At 44.8% G+C, this 18,473-nt stretch overlaps 1 protein-coding gene across 2 annotated transcripts; it reads left to right on the forward strand.

Annotated features, from left to right (window-relative positions):
• The first annotated feature begins 136 nt into the window (after positions 1-136).
• Positions 137-18,121, forward strand: LOC119407147 (prolactin regulatory element-binding protein). 2 transcript variants are annotated; one of them, XM_037674010.2, is made up of 9 exons: positions 137-306; positions 3,174-3,399; positions 4,272-4,603; positions 5,438-5,521; positions 7,756-7,880; positions 9,352-9,525; positions 13,500-13,572; positions 15,599-15,758; positions 16,950-18,121. In XM_037674010.2, the coding sequence occupies exons 1-9, from the start codon at positions 172-174 to the stop codon at positions 17,033-17,035; spliced, it is 1,395 nt and encodes a 464-aa protein (XP_037529938.1). In that variant the 5' UTR covers positions 137-171; the 3' UTR covers positions 17,036-18,121. The 2 variants fall into 2 exon arrangements, with proteins under 2 accessions (XP_037529938.1, XP_037529939.1); XM_037674011.2 differs by having other exon boundaries at positions 4,275-4,603.
• Positions 18,122-18,473: the final 352 nt, after the last annotated feature.

Consider the following 18,473-nt stretch of genomic DNA (forward strand, 5'->3'; position numbering starts at 1 on the left):
ATCCCATCGGCTGTAAGCCGATTTTAAAGTCGATTAATTTAAATTAAGCTCACTTAATAGTTTTTTATTAACACGGAACAATTTGAGCGCGATAAAAACGTTAGAGCTAGCACGACTGCTAGAGGAATGATCGCAGCTCCACGACGCAGGATATGACACAAACTCACCAAGATGGCGCCGCCCAAGTCGGGCGAGTTACTGGCCCGGGTCAATTTTCCCCTGTATTCGATAAATGCAATTACGGAAAGGCACGTACTGGTCGCGGGAGGCGGCGGGAAGTCGAGGACTGGCATACCAAACAAAATTGTGAGTACCTGGTATCTTGGCACCACCACTTTCGACTCGCGCTGGTTTAGGCTCGGATGAGCCTGTTTCTATTACATACGTGTCAAAGAGAACCCGCAGCTGATCGCTTCGCATGCTCGTCTTGATCGTTATATTACGTCGTCGGGAAAGCGACTAAAGTATTTCCGAGACGTAAACCACTTTTCTTAAACCACGTCGCAAGTACTGGTCGCGTCCGCCAAACAAGTTTGCCGAATTTTCACGGAATCGTGTGTCATCAGCTGTGATAGAACGCGGCGCCCTTGTAGACTTCACTTGCAAGTGCAGATTTTTTTTTTTTTCAGGGCCATCCGTACAACTGTTTCTCGCTGTTTGTTCCGCTCACTTCGTGAACACCAGACGCGGTCGTGAAATAATAATCGTCAGAATCGTGTATCAGCTGTTACAGGGATGCGGCTTTTGTCCACGTCGGTTCACTTAGGGAACACCGATTCCTTCAAGGCTACTCTCTCTCTGTTTTTGTTTTGTTTCGTCATCGGTGAGTTGGTGATTTCGGCTTCGTAGTCTAGCTTCCTTGATGGTGCGATCTCGCGAAGCGCCTTAGACAAGGTTACGTCCTTCATCTCAAGATTAGAGCGCGCTTGTAAACGAACCCGACATCCGTACGATAAACATTTCCTTCACGCCAGGGGAGGTAAAAAGAACGCCACTGTAACAAACCGGGCTGGCGCTTCATTTCCCGGTGCGTTACTCTGAATCCACCGAACGGGCAGTTTGATAAGTTCATCGCAGCGACTGTCCATACGTCACTCGCTTGTCTCAGGTGATAATTCGTGACGTCGACGCCGTCACAACGCTCAGCGCGTCGCGCTGACGTCGCATAACGACCTGCTGCGCTCGACGAAGGCGGAAGTTAATTTGGTTTTCCTGCCGCTAATGGTTTATAACAAAGCTGCGCGCTTTGAATAGCGCTCGTCTGAGTCTGAGGTCGTCAACTTGAAGCGTTAAAAGTCCTCCGCTAGCGCAGGACAGCGAAAACGCGATGTGCATTTATTGACTTAAATAAAGCTTAGGTCATTCGTCGGTACATCCGCCGAGACTACATTTACGTAATAGTCTCTGAAAAAGTGTGCTAGTCGAGACGAAAACGTGCGTTGGTTGAATGTGGCCTCGAGTACGCTCGAGTCGAGCACGATCAAGCTCGATGCGGATCGTGCGCATTGGCTTCGAACCTGCTCGGTTCGATCGCGCTTCGGCGTCGATTGCGATCGAACTTTCCGAGCGCGATCGAAGGCCGTAAGGACATGAAATCAACCACAGAGTGTCAAAGCAGCAGCTGTTCACATCAATATTTTTTTCCCCTTAGTTTTAAGAATTCGTAAACTGACGCCTTGTAGTCACTCATGTAATAAAATCCATACGTCACCTACCTTAATATACAGTATCTTTTTTTTTTCTACATTAGATGAATGGTTCTGAATTACGTTCTTGCACATTCATTGCCTCCAGATGCATAGGAGATCTGCTGCGCAGTCGATACGTAGTCACATGCATCATAGGATTGCATTACATTACGTATGGACACCTCATTCTGATTCAGACTGAATATTTCAATCTAGATCTGATCAACCTTAATGATGATCAAAAGTTCATATATGTCCGAGTTTGTATGGCCACGCATACTGTACATTTACTTTTCGTAAGCGACTGCGTTCACTTTACTGTAGCTGTTACCTTATCTGTATCGCTCAAGAAGTCCTCATTATAATCAAAACTATGTGAACATTGTCACCGACTCAATAACGGCGAGGTATGCGTAATCAGATTACACATGCACCACAAAGAGTGCCTTGCAGTCTCGAATTGACATGAGCGTGAGTGATTGCTCTGAAATATGTGGTGTCACACACATAAATACTGGTCAACAAGTCAACTGAGGTTGCCAGGATCACGTTATGATATATAAATAGCGTGTAGAAATACTTGTAGCGGTTTTAGAGAAGAAACGGACGTGACGAGTGTGCATGACCAAGATTTTCACGACACTAGGTGTCACTACATGTTTTCATGTCGCTAGTCAGTGAGACGTCATGCTTGAAGTAAATATTTTCATTCAATGATTCTTTTGTTTTGATTTTGTTTTTGTCATGCTGTGCACTGTTGGTTAACATTTAAAGTGTGCACCTGCACTCCGCAGCACCTTCCATGATTTATCGTGTATATTTTTGCAGTAGTTTTCCAATTTTATTTTTGCTTTTCTTTCAGTTTACTTTTGTGAGATCGCTCAAGTTACTTGCACGTTTCTGAATAACTCGTCATTTGTAGTCGGGGCATGCTGTATTTCTCTGATGTTTACACTCATATTTATTTTCTCAGTCTTTTCTATGTATGTCGTACATTTGTTCCTTGATATTGTAATGTGGATATGTATCACATTTTGTTATGAACTTTATTGACACACATTCTGTATTGCCTTTTTTACTAGGCTTCTCTGGGTTATGTATTATGTTTCTGGTTGTAAGTTTTGTATACTTGTTGTAATTGTTTTGTCTTCCGAATGTAGTTTATGTCTTATAAGCTCGCTACACGTTCGATTTTGATGTTTTCTTGCGTTGTGCTGCTGCCGAAGCAGCTGTAAGTAGTTGAGAACTTGTGAAGCCATTGATTGCAGTTTTTTATTTTTTTAATCTGGTAATACAAACATACGAGGGCACAGTAAAGAGCGGACACACGAGCACTGTATTACAGAGCTTGTGCGTCTGTTGTTTACTGTTTCCGTGCTTGTTTGCGCTGTACTTACAGGACAAACGTACAGTGGCTCGCCCAAATCGCTGCGCTAATCAAGATTGTTTTTGACTCTGACTTGGCTTTGCCTTTGGTCTTGGCAGGAGATATACGAGCTGGTCCCAACGAAGACAACATGCAAGGCAGAACCAGTGACGCGCTACCCGACGGGCGACTGCGCCATCATGAACTCGACTGTTTTCTTTCACAAGGGGCGCAAGAGCTTCGCGTTGGCTGCAGGCGCCGACGAACACTGCCAGATGTACACCATGCGCTACTGCCTCCTTGAGGACTGCCGGGAAGAAGACGGCGACACCAGGTCTGAGCGCGGTAAGTGGCTCAGAAACTTACAGAAGGAAATTAAGATTTGTCGACTCATGCGTTTGTCTTTGTTAGAAATCTTGGCAAGGAGACACCTTCCCACACAAACAAGGGGTACTGACACGAAAATTTTTTGTTTTTTCTTTTTCTTTTTCTTGCATCAAATGAAAGGCCACACCCTCAGGAGCCTAGAAAATGTACTTGTAAGCAGGTGTGCACCCGGGAAAATTAATTAGAGTATGTTTTTCAAAGCTAGTTTCAGTTCCTACTGTACCCTGACGTTATGACACGGTACACACTTCTCGTCACGTGCTCGCACAAGATATCGTAACGTTTCCATGGCCGCTCCACTCCATGGCTCCACTGATGATGTGCAAGCGACCATCATGTCTCGGAAGAGCGATGAATTGGGCTAGTTGGTGGTCGTTCATGGTTTCCTTGTTGTGCTGCAGATGATGAGACAAGGACGGTAGGTCGATACAGGTACACAGGACAGGTGGTGCACAATTGTTGTGCACCACCTGTCCTGTGTCCCTGTATCGACCTACCATCCCCGTCTCGTCATCTGCAGCACAACAAGGAAACCATGAATGTCTCGGAAGTTGGGGGTAATACAAACATACCTTCAGGCCACCTTAGATGATGTCAATGTTGCAAGGTGCGGCGTATAACGCTGGATCGTGCACGCGAACTTCAAAATCCATATAAATTACCTTCCAAGCTATATTCGCTGTTTATATTTGGTAGACGACATGCGCATTTCGTGGGAATTGATCCTGCAGGCTATCTCAGCCACGAAATTTCGTGTCAGTACCCCTTTAAACTTGGCGTTTCATCTGGAAAATCGCTGTTTCATGCTCCCACCTCTGGCATATCGCCAGCAGACCGAAGAGGCTCGTCGACAGCGCTGCGGAGGCGGCGGCGGTCCGAGTCGACGTCATCGTCCAAGGACCACGGTGAGGGCGACAGGCCGGACGGCAAAGTGGAGAACGGAACTGCCAACGGCGTGGTCCACGAGATCACAGAGTCGGCCAAGTCGGAGCCGGACAAGAATGCCAACAGCGTTCGTATCGGCTTCTCGATTCGCCCAGACACCAGCTTCCAGACGGACTTCTCCACGAAGCAGGAGCCGTTCCAGAAAGTGGTGCGATTTGCACCGGAAACGGAGGTCCTGTTCACGGGTGGCGCGGACGGCTGTCTTCGAGCCTGGAAGGTTAGTGAGCTCAGTTTCCCAATAAAGGAGCTATGTAAGGACCCAATGCCTTGCAGGCAAGGTAACTGACAGTAAGTGTCTAAGGACGGGTGTTACCTGTCATTAAATCTAGAACTGCCACTTCAGGCACATCTTGAAAAGGACGCTAAAGGCAAATAACAGTTTATGTCGGAGTGAAAGTTCAGCGCTTGAGAATGTCTAAAATGTCAACATTATACACAAGAGCACTTTAACAATCGAATGCAGCAAGTCTGCTAGCCAGCTGGTTGCAGTGTTATGTTTCGTGAAGAAACACAAGATCTAGATTCTGCTGTAGAGGTTTCAAGTTACAGCAAGCTTTGGCTTCATAAACAGATATTAACCAAACATGGATTTTACCACTGGAACTACAAATATTAAAAAATATAATCTTGAAAACTGAGCAAGCTAGCCTACTTATCATTTTGAACATTCTGACTATGGTACGTACTTTCGCGTGCTGCGACCTGTGCGACCTCTTCACATAGCACGCTTGGCTGCTTCCATTACCGTTTCCAGTGTAGACGACGCTGTCAACGAAATAAGTGAACCGTGTAGTGACACTCAGACGAGTAAAGCTCAACACAACTGCACTGTCTTGTCATTAAAAATGTAACAGTTTGTGCGAGGTGATCACAATCAGGTTCATTTTGAATGTGCTTTACGTAGGTGAAGCCTTCGCTCGTGGCACCTTTGGCAATCCTTCAACTTTGAAAACTAGAGATTGCAGACTCGGTTTCTTGAAATTTGCTCCCAGATTTTGAAAACTGTCGATATTCCTTTTTACTTCAGTCTTGTCCGTTTCTCTCATTTCAGTATCCCCAGTACAAGATGATATACAAGGTCCAAGCCCACGAGGACGAGCTCGACGACCTGTGCATCTCAACAGACGAAAATAAGGTTAGATTTTTTATTTATTTTTATTTATTTGTTGATACTGTCAGCCCTTGACAGGCTATTTCAGGAGTGGATTAAAGTGTAATGCCACGAGCATAAGATCAGCTAGTATCGTTGCTGGCAGGCTTGTATGTGCCACTGTAGGAAAGAAGATGAGGACAAGCACACAACGAAGACGATGAGGTTGTTTTGCCAGTGATCGGAACAGCCTGACGTACTGCTGTACCACTAGTTACAGGTTTCTGTTACAATATAACGTGACAATATAAAAAGAAAGGTGTGGTAGGGAAAAACAAGGAAAAAGCTATCACTACTGAAAATAGCTTATAACAGTATTACTACAAAGCATATTATTTTACATATTGTGTCACAATATTAGTCAGCGTACACAATGTATTTTATTATTTTTAAAAATGCAGCGAGAGATTTTGTTTTGACAACTGAATCTGGTAAAAAATTCCATTGTTGAATGACCCTGAAAAACGCTGTACCTCCAGTAGCACTCCAGTAATATGCTTTTTTGTCAGACTTGCAGACACCTATTGCCAGTTGGGAGAGCGAGTTGAAGCTGAGAATCAAAATATTTTTGTCAATTTGTGGATTGTCAGAAACGAAATTGTGCTCTCTGCCTTTGTACAAAGCTCACTGTTGTGGAGATGACACCAGGTTCGGCATTGCAGTACTAACCTTAGTACCGAATACAGTAAAATCTCCTTACAAGAGACACTCAAGGGCCCCGGAAAACGCGTCTCTTGCAACCAAGGTCTCTTGTGACTGAAAATTCTAAAAACGCTGAGGAGTCAGACTAGATCACGTTATTATACATCAGCATCAAAGTGTGTTTGAGCACATCTAAAGTGGATTACTCAGGATGGCTAAAAGAAGTCATTTTTTAGTGACAGCTTCCTCCAAAACTTCTGGAGGTAAAGCACTTCACTTTGCAAGCCTTGCAAGAGACAGTGTGGGAGCGTGACAGTGATTTTAAAGGATAACGAACGAAAGTGTGGTGCAGTTTACTGTCAATGCGACGCAAGGAATGGCATCTGGCTGCAGAACGGAACTTAGTGGAGCCAGGGGATTCAAAATTGCAGTGCATACCAGTTGGTACTACGATGTGGGCTGTGCTCTCAGCATGTATGGGTTGTGACTCTTCTAAGTCGTGCAGAATTTCCTCTAGGGACCCAAGAAGGTTGTCCTTAATAACCAGGTGTCTCTTGTAACCATCTCTCTTGCATGTGACATTGTTAACTAGGCGGACATAGGAAAAACCAACCAAACAATTTTCAAATGTTTCTTATAACAGAGCGTCTCTTGTAATGAGATTTCACTGTAACAGCATCTTGCAAATTTTTTCCACTTGCATAATTGCCACTTGACAACTTTTTATGTGCTTGCTATTCCCAGGAAATATGCTCGTCTATGTCTTTATCATAAGATTTACTATTATAACCCACGCCTGTCTTCATCGTTGATACATGCCACACCTTTCATATCGGCACGTGTCGACCATCGTCAGAAGGTCCATGTTCCCAAAAGTAACACAATTGCCCATTTATTGTCATTTTTGCCTAAGACTGCTAGAGATTGGAACCAGCTTCCTGGGTCTATAACAAGTGACCCATACATTTTAAGAATGCCTTGTTAACTAATTAACTGGGTAGACTTTAGCCATGGTGTAATTTTATCTCTTTGTTATAACTGCGAGTTGCCTTATATATTGAATGTATATATACTAATCGAGTTATGTGCTTATTTGCTTATGTATTACTGATATGTTCTGTAACCCATGTTTAGTTCTCAATTAATTTTTTTTTGTCCATTAATAGACTGATATACAGTGGACTCTCAGTAAACGAAAATATCTTAAATGGAATTGCTGCCTGAAACAAATGAAACAACTGCCTTTAACATCATTGGTTTCGTACCTGAATGCTTCAACCCAGTTCATCTCTCAGTAAACGGAACTCCTGTTAAACGGAACATATTTTCCTGGTCCCTTCAGGTTCCGTTTGATGAAACTACTGCATTCATGTAAGATAGCCCCTCCCCTCTGTAATGTGCTGTGTACCCTGGTGGTAAAATAAAATAAAATAAAATAAAAAAATGTGTGAGGGACGTGTTCTAGTGTTCCTACAACTTCGACAGTATGTCTTGGTACTCATTTAACCCAGCTGCAATATGTGACTGTAGAAATAGAGTAAATATTGTGAGCATAATGTTGTTGTTTTTTCCGCTAGGTGGTGACGGTGTCTCGGGATGGCCACGGCTACGTCTGGGACGCCCTAGATGGCAAACAGGTGTGCGAGCTGACCTTTGTCCCGCCTGGCAACAGCTCCGAGAAGTACATCTTCAGAGCGTGCAGGTATGTCGCATCTTCACTGCATGCATTCGCACTATGCAGTCAAAACATTTTGGATTTGTGCTTTATTACATTTGAGATTTATTGGGTCTCTGTTCGTTATATTGAGTTTCTGCTGAATGTCTGCCAAACAAATCGCCACGCAACTAGCTCACTGTGCAACTTTAAATTTTTTTATGTATAAAGAAAAATTTGCCTCTTTTCTCTTCTGACATAGAACTGCTTTGAGGTAAGGCTTTTCCTCAAGGCCGACTCCAACTTTGATATTCAGGAACACTTGAAGTGCAGAAATATTGTCAATAAGTGCTTGCTGAACTAACGTGAATTAAATTGTTTGACTTGATAGATGGAGTGATCACTTTTACTGACTGTAGCAAGCAGAGCGTGGAAATACAGTTTATGATTGTCCTGGATTTACGACGTATGACAATGTACAGTAGACTCTCGTTAAACGGAACCTAAAGGGACCAGGAAAATGTGTTCCATTTAACAGGAGTTCCGTTTACTGAGAGATGAACAGGGGTGCAGAATCCATGTACGTAACCAATCATATCAGATTCAGTTGTTCCATTTAAGCAGCAGTTCCGTTTAACAGATTTCCGTTTACTGAGAGTCTACTGTACTTTGTGAAGCTACGCTCACAGTTCTAGGAGTAGTTGTGTGCTTTGCTTGTCTAGGAGTTGTAACATGTGAAACTTTTTGTAATGCAGGTTTTGCTCGAGTAATTATGGTATCGCCACTGTGGGCATTGATTGATTGATTGATTGATTGATTGATTGATTGATTGATTGATTGATTGACTGATTGATTGATTGATTGATTGATTGCCCGTCTAACTTCTGTTTTCACTTACGTAACTGAGATGGGATGGGATGGGATGGGATGGTGATGGGATGGTGCTCATTTGGCAAACATTATCAAATCATGAATGGTAGTGTACCACTATCCCTCAAGAGGAAGGTATATAACAGCTGCATCTTACCGGTATTTACCTACGGAGCAGAAACCTGGAGACTTACAAAGAGGGTTCAACTTAAATTGAGGACGACGCAGCGAGCGATGGAAAGGAAAATGATAGGTGTAACCTTAAGAGGCAGGAAGAGAGCAGAGTGGGTCAGGGAACAAACAGGGGTTAAGGATATCATAGTTGAAATCAAGAAGAAGAAATGGATATGGGTTGGGCACGTAGCACGTCGGCAGGAGAACAGGTGGTCATTGAGGGTAACTGACTGGATTCCAAGAGATGGCAAACGCGTGAGGGGGAGACAGAAAATTAGGTGGGTAGATGAGATTAAGAAGTTTGTGGGTATAACGTGGCAGCAGAAAGCACAGGACCGGGTTGATTGGCGGAACATGGGAGAGGCCTTTGCCCTGCAGTGGGCGTAGACAGGCTGATGATGATGATGATGATGATGATGATGATGAACTCAAGGACACACCTGACTTAATATCACCTGTCTTGTGATGTGCGCAGGTTCGGCATTGTCGAGGGAGACAAGAGCAATTACCGCCTGTTCACGATATCGAATGCTGCGGTGCGGAAGAAGCCTGCCTCACGTTGCTACCTGACAAAGTGGGACTTGCGGAGACAAGCTCCTGAGAAAATCCAGGCCACAGGCACGGACGTCCTGTCATCGTTAGCTGTCAGGTGAGTCTGGCGAACGAAATAACTACCAGACATGGGAGTCTCTTTAGAGTTGCCTTAAGGGGGCCATGACGTGGTCAGCCAAGAACTTGCAGTTTTCAACGAAAAACAGGAGTAAAGGGTCTGTTGTGCCTATACACACAGTCATACCCCTCAATAACGAAATCGCCGGGGGAGTGATTTTTGTTTGTTCTCGTGAGAATTTTGTTGTCGCGAAAATAGAAAAATGCGCACACCAATTACTTCGCACAATCAAAATTTATTCAAAGAAGTCGCTGATCTTGCTCTGTCTAACCTCTCTGCAATATGAGCCTTTTTTCTGCCTTTCGCAGCTTCGATGATAATCCTAGACTTCTCCTGAAGTGTCAGAAACTTACGCTTTTTAATAGGAGGCGGCATCTTTCCGAAAGGCCGAAACAACACCACACGTAAGCAAAGTGCGGGAGATCTCGGCGTGCACACGGAGAGACGCGCGGCAGCAAGCAGTTGGGCAGTCTACAAAATCTCTGCGACATGATGTCACTTTCATGGGTGTCGTCACTTTGAATGTTGTGTGCCGGCGTAGCTTCCAACAGAGGCTTTAGCAAAAAGGTGTTCTCAGCAAAAAAAAAAAAAAAAAAAAAAGTCTTGTTGCTATCAGCGTCATCTGACCGAATGTAAACAGCAATGGTTGCACCGATGCTTCTTGGCGGGAACGTATGTGCCCAACTTGTCAAATGAGTGTTGCTAAAATTTTCTAACTTCTGGGTTCCCAACTAGCTCACGGGCTGAAAAAAATGTTGCTGATCACTACCTGAAACTTTCATTATTGCGGGCGTGCTTTTTAAAATCGCTTCGCTGTCGAGAGGTGGCAAATGCATTGAACTCTATGGACGTTCGCCAGGGGCGCCAGATTTCTTCGTTGCTGCGAGAATTTCGTTCTTGAAGGCTTTCGTTATTGAGGGTTTCAACCACGGAGTAAGAATTCTTGAGGAGGCGAAACTGCGCTCGCTCGGGCGCCCTAATAAAGTCACGAAATCGGGCACAGCGCTCACGCGCCCTCTGTCGTGAGAGTCCGCTAGCCGAGAAGGAAAAATGCGCGCGTCCCTCTCACCGCGCTCTCCGACGAAGCTCGTCGGTTCAAGGCTATTCGTCGCCGATTCGCCGTTCGCGCTTGACGCCCGAATGGATGTGTTTTTGTGCGCTCTCGCCGGCTCCATATTTTAACGCGACAGCGTTAAAGAGCCCGTTTCGCAGAAATACCGCTGTCGGCGTCCGTGTCAGTGAGGCTAGCAACTGAGAAGGCGATGCGCACGGGGCCCGATTACGCTATCGCGTTCTACTCTTAAAGGCAAGGCTCAAGCGCACTCCAAGTTTATTCGGTAAATTAACGAGAAAAATGGCGTCACATGCAGGAAAATTACCACCGTGATATTTTTTGTACAACGTGAAATCTATAATTTTTTATAACGTGAACTCATAGTTAGGTATATTTATTTCAACGAATGATGGGACTTACCCTATATGCCATCAATTCAGATTTAGGTTGTTGCGGCGGCCGCATTTAGATGGAGGCGAAATGCTAAAGGCCCGTGTGCTTACATTTAGGTGCACGTTACAAAACCCCAGGTGGTTGAAATTTCACGTTGTCTTTTTTTGAGAACAGCAGACAAGTATCCGGAACAGCGCGTGGAAAGATTGAAGGCACGGCGTCTCGTAACAACACTGGCCGTTTCGGTTTGTCAAGGAGAACTTCGCCACCAAGTTCGCCATAATAGCGCCACCTGTTTATGTCACTGTCCGAAAAGTGCTTCTCGCAAACGTCAGCTGTCTGTCTTTTCTTGGTATGGCGCGAGCCCACGCTTCCAACCTCACTGGGTCACTAGGAACTTCGAAGGTAATTACCTTCTCCTTGCAGGACGCGTACCCACTGCTGCAGTTCGGCACGACACACTTCCGCCCCATCCTGAAGAAGCACTGGTCGAAATCTGCAAAGCACTCTCCTTTGTCACGGCGTGAAAAGCGCGCGCAAACATCGAGGACTTGGCGCCGCCAACGCAATGCGCGGAAGCCACGGAAGCCACTGAGAGCGCTAAAGAGAAAGAAACCAGCAAAAGCAAAGGGAACTTTCCGTCCCAAGGCCACCTGCGCATGCGCGCGCACAACATGCGAGAGAGGAGCGAGGATCGCGTGCATGCGGCAGCAGACGTCGTCTGCTCAGGGGCCACTACTAGCAGTTCGTTCCAGGCGCTGTACGGCCTATAATTCTGGCAGTATCTATTAGGAACTGCAGCTAAAATATCTGCCATATCTGCCGATTGATGTTACAGACAGAAATCTTAGAAATTTTACATTTTACGAGGCGCTATCACGATTTTTATGCGTCGCGTCCATAGAAGAGCATGTAAAAGATGGCAACAGGCCGAAAGCGTCATCTGTCGTGCTTCGGCGTAACCGCATTCCGCCGTGACGCTATCGCGCCGCCCTCGCACGCTGCCGCGGCCGAGAGATTCTCCTCCTCAAATACTTCTTTCTCCGTGGTTTCAACTATATATCAAAAATGGGCTGTAAAAGGATATTTTAGTGCGAAATAAGCCCTAGAAGTCGCTGGCTATAAACCTCGCCCACTGATGGCGACTGCCATTTTGCCATAACATGTGTGCTGCATGCGGCGAAGCCATAGTCTTCTATAAAGGCTTCAGCCGTTGCAAATCCTTTAATTTCAATGCCAAGCTGAACAAATCTGAAATAGCTTGATCACACGCACAGCTGAGCACAGAACAAACCCGTTTGCCGGAATGCAGACGCTCGCGCAGCAAGCAGCTTGTTACGTCACGGCTCGCGAGTGCACCAGTGTTGCCTGACTCTCAGGCCACTCGCTTGTTTATAAAAATATTCAGTTATAAATTAAGTGCTCGACTAGATGCACTAAAATTTCGCCAGCTACGTTTGTGAACGCACAAGCATTAACTCGCATAACACAGATTATGATCGAAAATTGGGTGTCAAAAGGCCCCTCACCATTGCCAGCTTCAGCTATTCACTGATAGTTGTAAGGTGCCATCTGGGGAGCGCGTTGTACATTGTGTGTTGAACATTCGCGAGTGAGTCGATGCCAAGTTGGGATTTCACTAGCAGAACAAACCATAACTTTTCTCCAAATGGGTCTACAACATCGCTTCTTGTTTCGTTGCCTACAGTTCTCTTTCCAGATTAGTTCCTCTCAATTTAGCAAACATCTTGCCCTCAACAGGGCATGTGAAATGTGTGATATTTTAGAAACTACATGTTGTACTTGAAAAATAAATGTGTATTTTAAATCAGCACAAAAGTATAAATATACTCAGCAAATTTCACCTAGACCGATCAAGAATTTTGAAAAATGTTCTAAAGCGCAATGCATACCTGCCAACTCTCCCGATTTGCCCAAGAGACTCCTGAATTTCAAGCAATCCTCCTAATCGTACGGGCACGGCCATAAATCTCCCGAAAAGCAGCGCTAGCGCCACCGTGAAAAGAAGGTAATGAAAGGGGCATCGGTTCTAAAGTTTTCTCATCGCGTGCGGAACACTTAACTTTTGCCGCAGCACGTTAGTGTCATGCAAAAAAGTGGATTAAGGTTGGAAAGGGGCTGCTAGCTGACACGGCGGATTTTTGTCTCTCCACTGCACACACGTGCACGCGCCGTGTAATTACGAGTGCCAATATGATCATTGATGTCTACATAATTTACCAGCGATCATTCATTTATGATGTCCTGCGGCACTGAGAAAGAATAAATCAATCTGTACACCAGTTTTCTCCTGTCACGTCTCCCCCTCCCCCCCCCCCTCTTGCTTTACGAATCTCCCAAATTTCGAGGTCACCACGTTGGCAGGTATGGCAATGTCGGTGATGATTACAAAGTGTGCTGTAGGACCCGACTGCCCACTTCACATGCCGTACAAAGTCACATGCTGCGTATGTTCACAGTGTTAATTTCGAGTGTGTTCTTGCAGCGAGGACGGCCGCTTCCTGGGCGTCGGCCACCTGTCTGGTGCCGTTGAAGTATACATCGCCTTCAGTCTTCAGGTGAGCCGAATGCCTCTCGTGGCCGTAGCTTCATAGCACGGTGGTACTGTTCGCATAACTTGCGTTACATTTACATTATGCGGCAGAATCTCATTAAATGGAAATAACAGAACCACAGTCCCTAATTGGTCGGTTTTGTACTCGATTAAAGCAAAAAAAAAAAAAGCTTTCATAAATCAGAACCAGAATTTTCGTAGATCTCCATAAGTGGAACCACAGATGCCAGCTCTAAGGGATCCTTTTCAAAAACAGGACAATCCGAAATCTATTCTTCTAACACTCGTCTGCTATACTGAAAGCCATGTTTAATAAACTGTGTCCAAAACTCTCCTCGCACAACTGCATGTTATACAACCACCGATTGAATGAACAAAACCAGAGGAATTGATCAAGGGCTCGTTTTGTTTGTGAAGACACAACCTGATGAAACAAACATACAATGAAGCGAAGGAAAGTATAGGGAACATTATTTCTAGTCCTTAACTCTAGTGTAGAAATTACGATACAGTAGAACCCCGCTGTTACGTTCCTCACTGCTGCGTTTTCCCGGCTGTTACGTCGTTTTCCGCTGGTCCCGGCATAGCTCCCATAGGATACAATGTATTGGGAACCCCGCTGTTACGTCGTAACTGTCGGACCGTTCCCGTATGATACGTCGCGAAGTGCACCCGGAGCCGACCGAGTGACTACCAAAGAGAGCGGCCATGGCGCATTTTCACGCAGCTTGGCCTCGTTTGACCGTTATATTAGCCGCATGAGAGGCGCAAGCAACAATCTTTCAATTGATGCAAACAAAAGCATGGCCTTCGAGATTCAAATTGCAAAGATGGCGTCTATGACGTAACTGCTCGCGAAAGCAAGGCCTTCGAGATTGGCATTTACTATTGACAAAAGCATAGCCTCTGAGATTTGCATTGCACAAACATGGCGTGTATGACGTAATTGCTTGCGAAAGCAAGGCCTTCGAGATTGGCATTCACTTCTGCCATCGCGTTGGCGTAGACTCATCATCATCGTTATTTGTCGGAGAACGGGAGGAGTTCGAGCTGGTTGGAGCTCGCATGGTCGTGCGTGCGGTTCGCGGTCGGACTCGCCGCGCCGGTCGTGATTGCGTGTGCTTAGTTTTTTCATGCCTACAGCTGTTGGTGTTAAAAAAATCACATACGTTGATTACATTTCTGTGGATAAGGCCGTCCTAAGCTCCGCGTTTCTATCCATCGACTAGATCGCGGCTGAGCGCGCCAATTTTCGTGCTGCTCGTAAGAATTGAAATAAAATTCTGTACCACTAAATATTTTGCCGTTTTTCCTGTTTTTCGGCTCTTACGTTTCCCGTCTCTTACGTTTATTTCCTACGGTCCCTTCAAAAACGTATCAGCGGGGTTCTACTGTATAAATGTCAAGGAATTAAGGTGCATCGGGCGCATTATCCGATGATTGTAAGATTGGTCCTTACTGGCGGCAAGTTGTATTTTTGTCTACTTTAATTTCTTTACATTTTATATCGTAATTATACTACACTACAGTAAAGACTACAAATAAAGTTCCCTATACCTTCCCTGGCTTCATAGTCTGTTGGTTTCACTAGCTGCGTCTAACTACCGTTTGAAGCAGTAAGAGCTTTGCTTTCTTTTACTAAATCACCAACGCCGCCTTGAAACACACTGAAAAAGCCTAGTCCATCCAATGATCGTCAACTACACCCTATACGACGGGACAAGCTAGCTAATGCATTGACTTGTTTGCGCTTAACATATCTAACATTGTTAGGGTAGTTTATGAAAGAAGGTTCTGCACCTCCACACGTGTTTCTCGTTACTATAAGGAACTGCTGTTAATCGGAACACGTCTTTCCAGTACCTTGAGAACGTGTTTAACGAGATTCTGTCGTACTTATACGTTAATTAGCAACTCTCTTTGGCAGTGGTAGGTGAACTTTCCTGTAAACGTCACAAGATGGCGTGCTCACTTAACACCCCATCCCGTTTTCTTTTTTTTTTTTTTTTTCCCCCGTCTTCGAAAAACAGAGACTGTACCGGGCGGAGCACGCTCACAACATATTTGTCACGGGACTGGAGTTCCTCAAGTCGTGCGACGAGACCCGGCGCCTCGCGGGCAACTACGACGCATCCCTCATCAGCATATCGGTGGACAATCACATCGTCGCGCATCACATACCATACCCTGGTGAGTCTTGTCGTGACGAACCGTTGGTGTTCGTGTAGCAGATTTGCCGTGCTCGGTGCACGCAGAGATTCAACCGGGGTGCAGACGAAAACATCGATGTAACGAGTTTCACGCCAATAAACAACACGTACGCTTGCCGGACACACAGGATGAGTCCACACTACAGTTTTCCAAATGATCGAGTTTATACTGTAAATGCGTGACAAACAAAGCCTTCACGTAAAAAGAAGGCTGTGCTGGTGTCTGTTTTGGTCACAAGCGACCTGCCGCCGTCTTGAATTTCGCTCCATATCGTAATTTTTGGAGTTTTGCGTTCCAAAACCACAATACAGTTATGAGCCACACCATAGTGGAGGGCTCCGAAAATTTAGACCACCTGGGGTTCTTTAACGTGCACCTAAATTTCTCTCCATGACCAGGCAAGAATTAGTATTAGATTATTGATTGCAGGCGAGGCGCTTGCTCTGGATTTTACAGTAAGCCATGTTCACTCAGCAAGTTCTCATTGTTCCTTTTCAGCATGCAGGGTTACCGTTAGTTCACTGAGAGTATATCTTGCAGCATCACACTCACAAAGCGCACTCGACGACAGTAGGGGGCTCTCCTTTTGGCTATTTACTCATTTTCATGCATTACACCATTCGGTTTACAAACGCATTGCTTTGCAGAGCATTTGCTCTATCAAGACAGTTGTGCCTTGCTTGAAGCAACAAAGCTACTGCAACGAATTTACATTCTGAAAGTATGTTATCCTGGGGAGCAAAAGATCTAGTTGGGTACACTATGTCGCTGCGCTAGATTGGGCAAATGAAACACTGACAGGTTAGTACTGACTGGAATGCTATAGTTTACCTTTCAAGACCCAAGATGATTCAAGCTTGTACTATCATTAGCAACAATGCAAAATCATGCTCTCATGTTGTCATTTGTGAGATGTGTGCTACCTTGTTATTTCTTGTTCACCTGTCTTTCGTCCACAAAGGCACAGCTGTTTTCTGGTGCATTACTCTAAGACTATGCATCATTACATTACTGCAGAGTTTGAAACTGGGTGACAGAGTTTGATTTGACGGTGATATTGTAACGTTTCAAAACAGTGTTGTGGCTACAAGGCAGACGCTCGCGCTTTGCGGTATTCTGTTAATATTACAACTAACGTCTCGATTTCATCTTCTTTTTTTTTTCCCCCAGCCACTATGGGATTTGCAGGCCTGCTCATCGTGATTGTCGGAGTGATTCTCGTTGTTTACGTGCTGATGGACTTTTATGGATTCTGAGGAAAAAGAAAGAAAAGTGTGGTGGCTTCGAGATCGCGACGCAAGCGGATGTGTCCGAGTGCCGCCGCGCTCCTACAGAGAAACGACAGCATTCCAAGCCAAGCGATCCGCATCCTCTCCGTTAACGGACTGTTGCCAGTTGTTGCCTTGTTACTATTGGCCGGTTCCGTTCGCATTTGTGCCGGCCATGGTGATGACCAACTCTTTTTGCAGCCGCTCCGTAGTTACTGCGATCAAAATCTTCTCAAGTTGAGCGCACTTTCCGCAAACGTCGCGGGCACGCGCAACTCGACTGAAGTAACCGTAGCATTTAAGCATTCTACATTCACACCGCCCTCGGTTTGGCGTACCTTTCGCAGCAGCAAGGTTTTTATTTGTATGTGAAAAACTAGTAGAGGGTCCTCAAAACACTGTTCTCGTCAGTGCCATAAAAGGAAAAAAGGATTAAAAAGAGCTGCAGTAGAATTTCTGGAGTATTAACAGAAAGCGATTCCTGCAACTTCTTAGAGACCGCGAGAGATATAGACTGAGCACTTATGATCCTTGCCACAATGCTCTCTTGTTACTCCCTTTTTGTTTCTTTTTGTTCAGTGCATATTTTAAGCATTCTAGGTTCCCGAACACGAGTAGTGAACGTTTGCTAAATTTACTGTTTCGAGACGCAAACGTCGGCGGGGTATTTTGTACAGTTCTTGCTGAAGAGAAAAATTTTTTTAAAAAGAGCCCGTTTCACGATTGGTTCTTCTGTGATGCTATATTTGTACAAAGTAGTTCTAGGTTGTCCAATGAAAGGTGCAGTTCTCAGTTTTGTTTTTAGGTATGACGAGTAGTAGTGTGTGTATGGCTTTTATTATTTTTTGGTTTCGTAATGTTCTTCGATAGAGAAGGGAGCTTGTCTCATACGTGCAATGCATGATCAAAACATTGCTTACATTCAGTTGTGTGCATTTGGTATGATACATTATAACTCGTGGCAGAACATTGGCTATACTTTCAAGGCTCCACCTCCCATCGGCCAGCAGTGGATGTCTCTGTACTAGTCATACCTGGAAGGGCTAATTTCAAATAAAAGCTATGCAGTTGAAACTTATGTGTTGTTTCTCTTCTATTGTAATATGCATGCACTCTCTGTCTAAGTGAACCAGTTCTAGTAGTGCTCTACAATTAGTTATCCCTAGGCTTGTGCGAATAGTAAATTTTAGGTTCGAAGCGAATAGTGATTTTGGTCGAATAATTTCGAATCGAATTCGAATAGTATATATCACACATTATAAAGGAAAACAAGCATATTTGTCATGACCCAACCAACCTGCACAATATTTTTTTAAAACTGTAACAAGGCATGTGCAAATGTCATTCTTTTTGGTTCAAAGGAAGTGGAAGCAACTTTGAATAGTAGCAGGATTTGGCTTTCGGCAGAATGCAAGTGATAACCTGT

This window comes from Rhipicephalus sanguineus, chromosome 10 (assembly GCF_013339695.2).
Source record: "Rhipicephalus sanguineus isolate Rsan-2018 chromosome 10, BIME_Rsan_1.4, whole genome shotgun sequence".
NCBI lineage: Eukaryota > Metazoa > Arthropoda > Arachnida > Ixodida > Ixodidae > Rhipicephalus > Rhipicephalus sanguineus.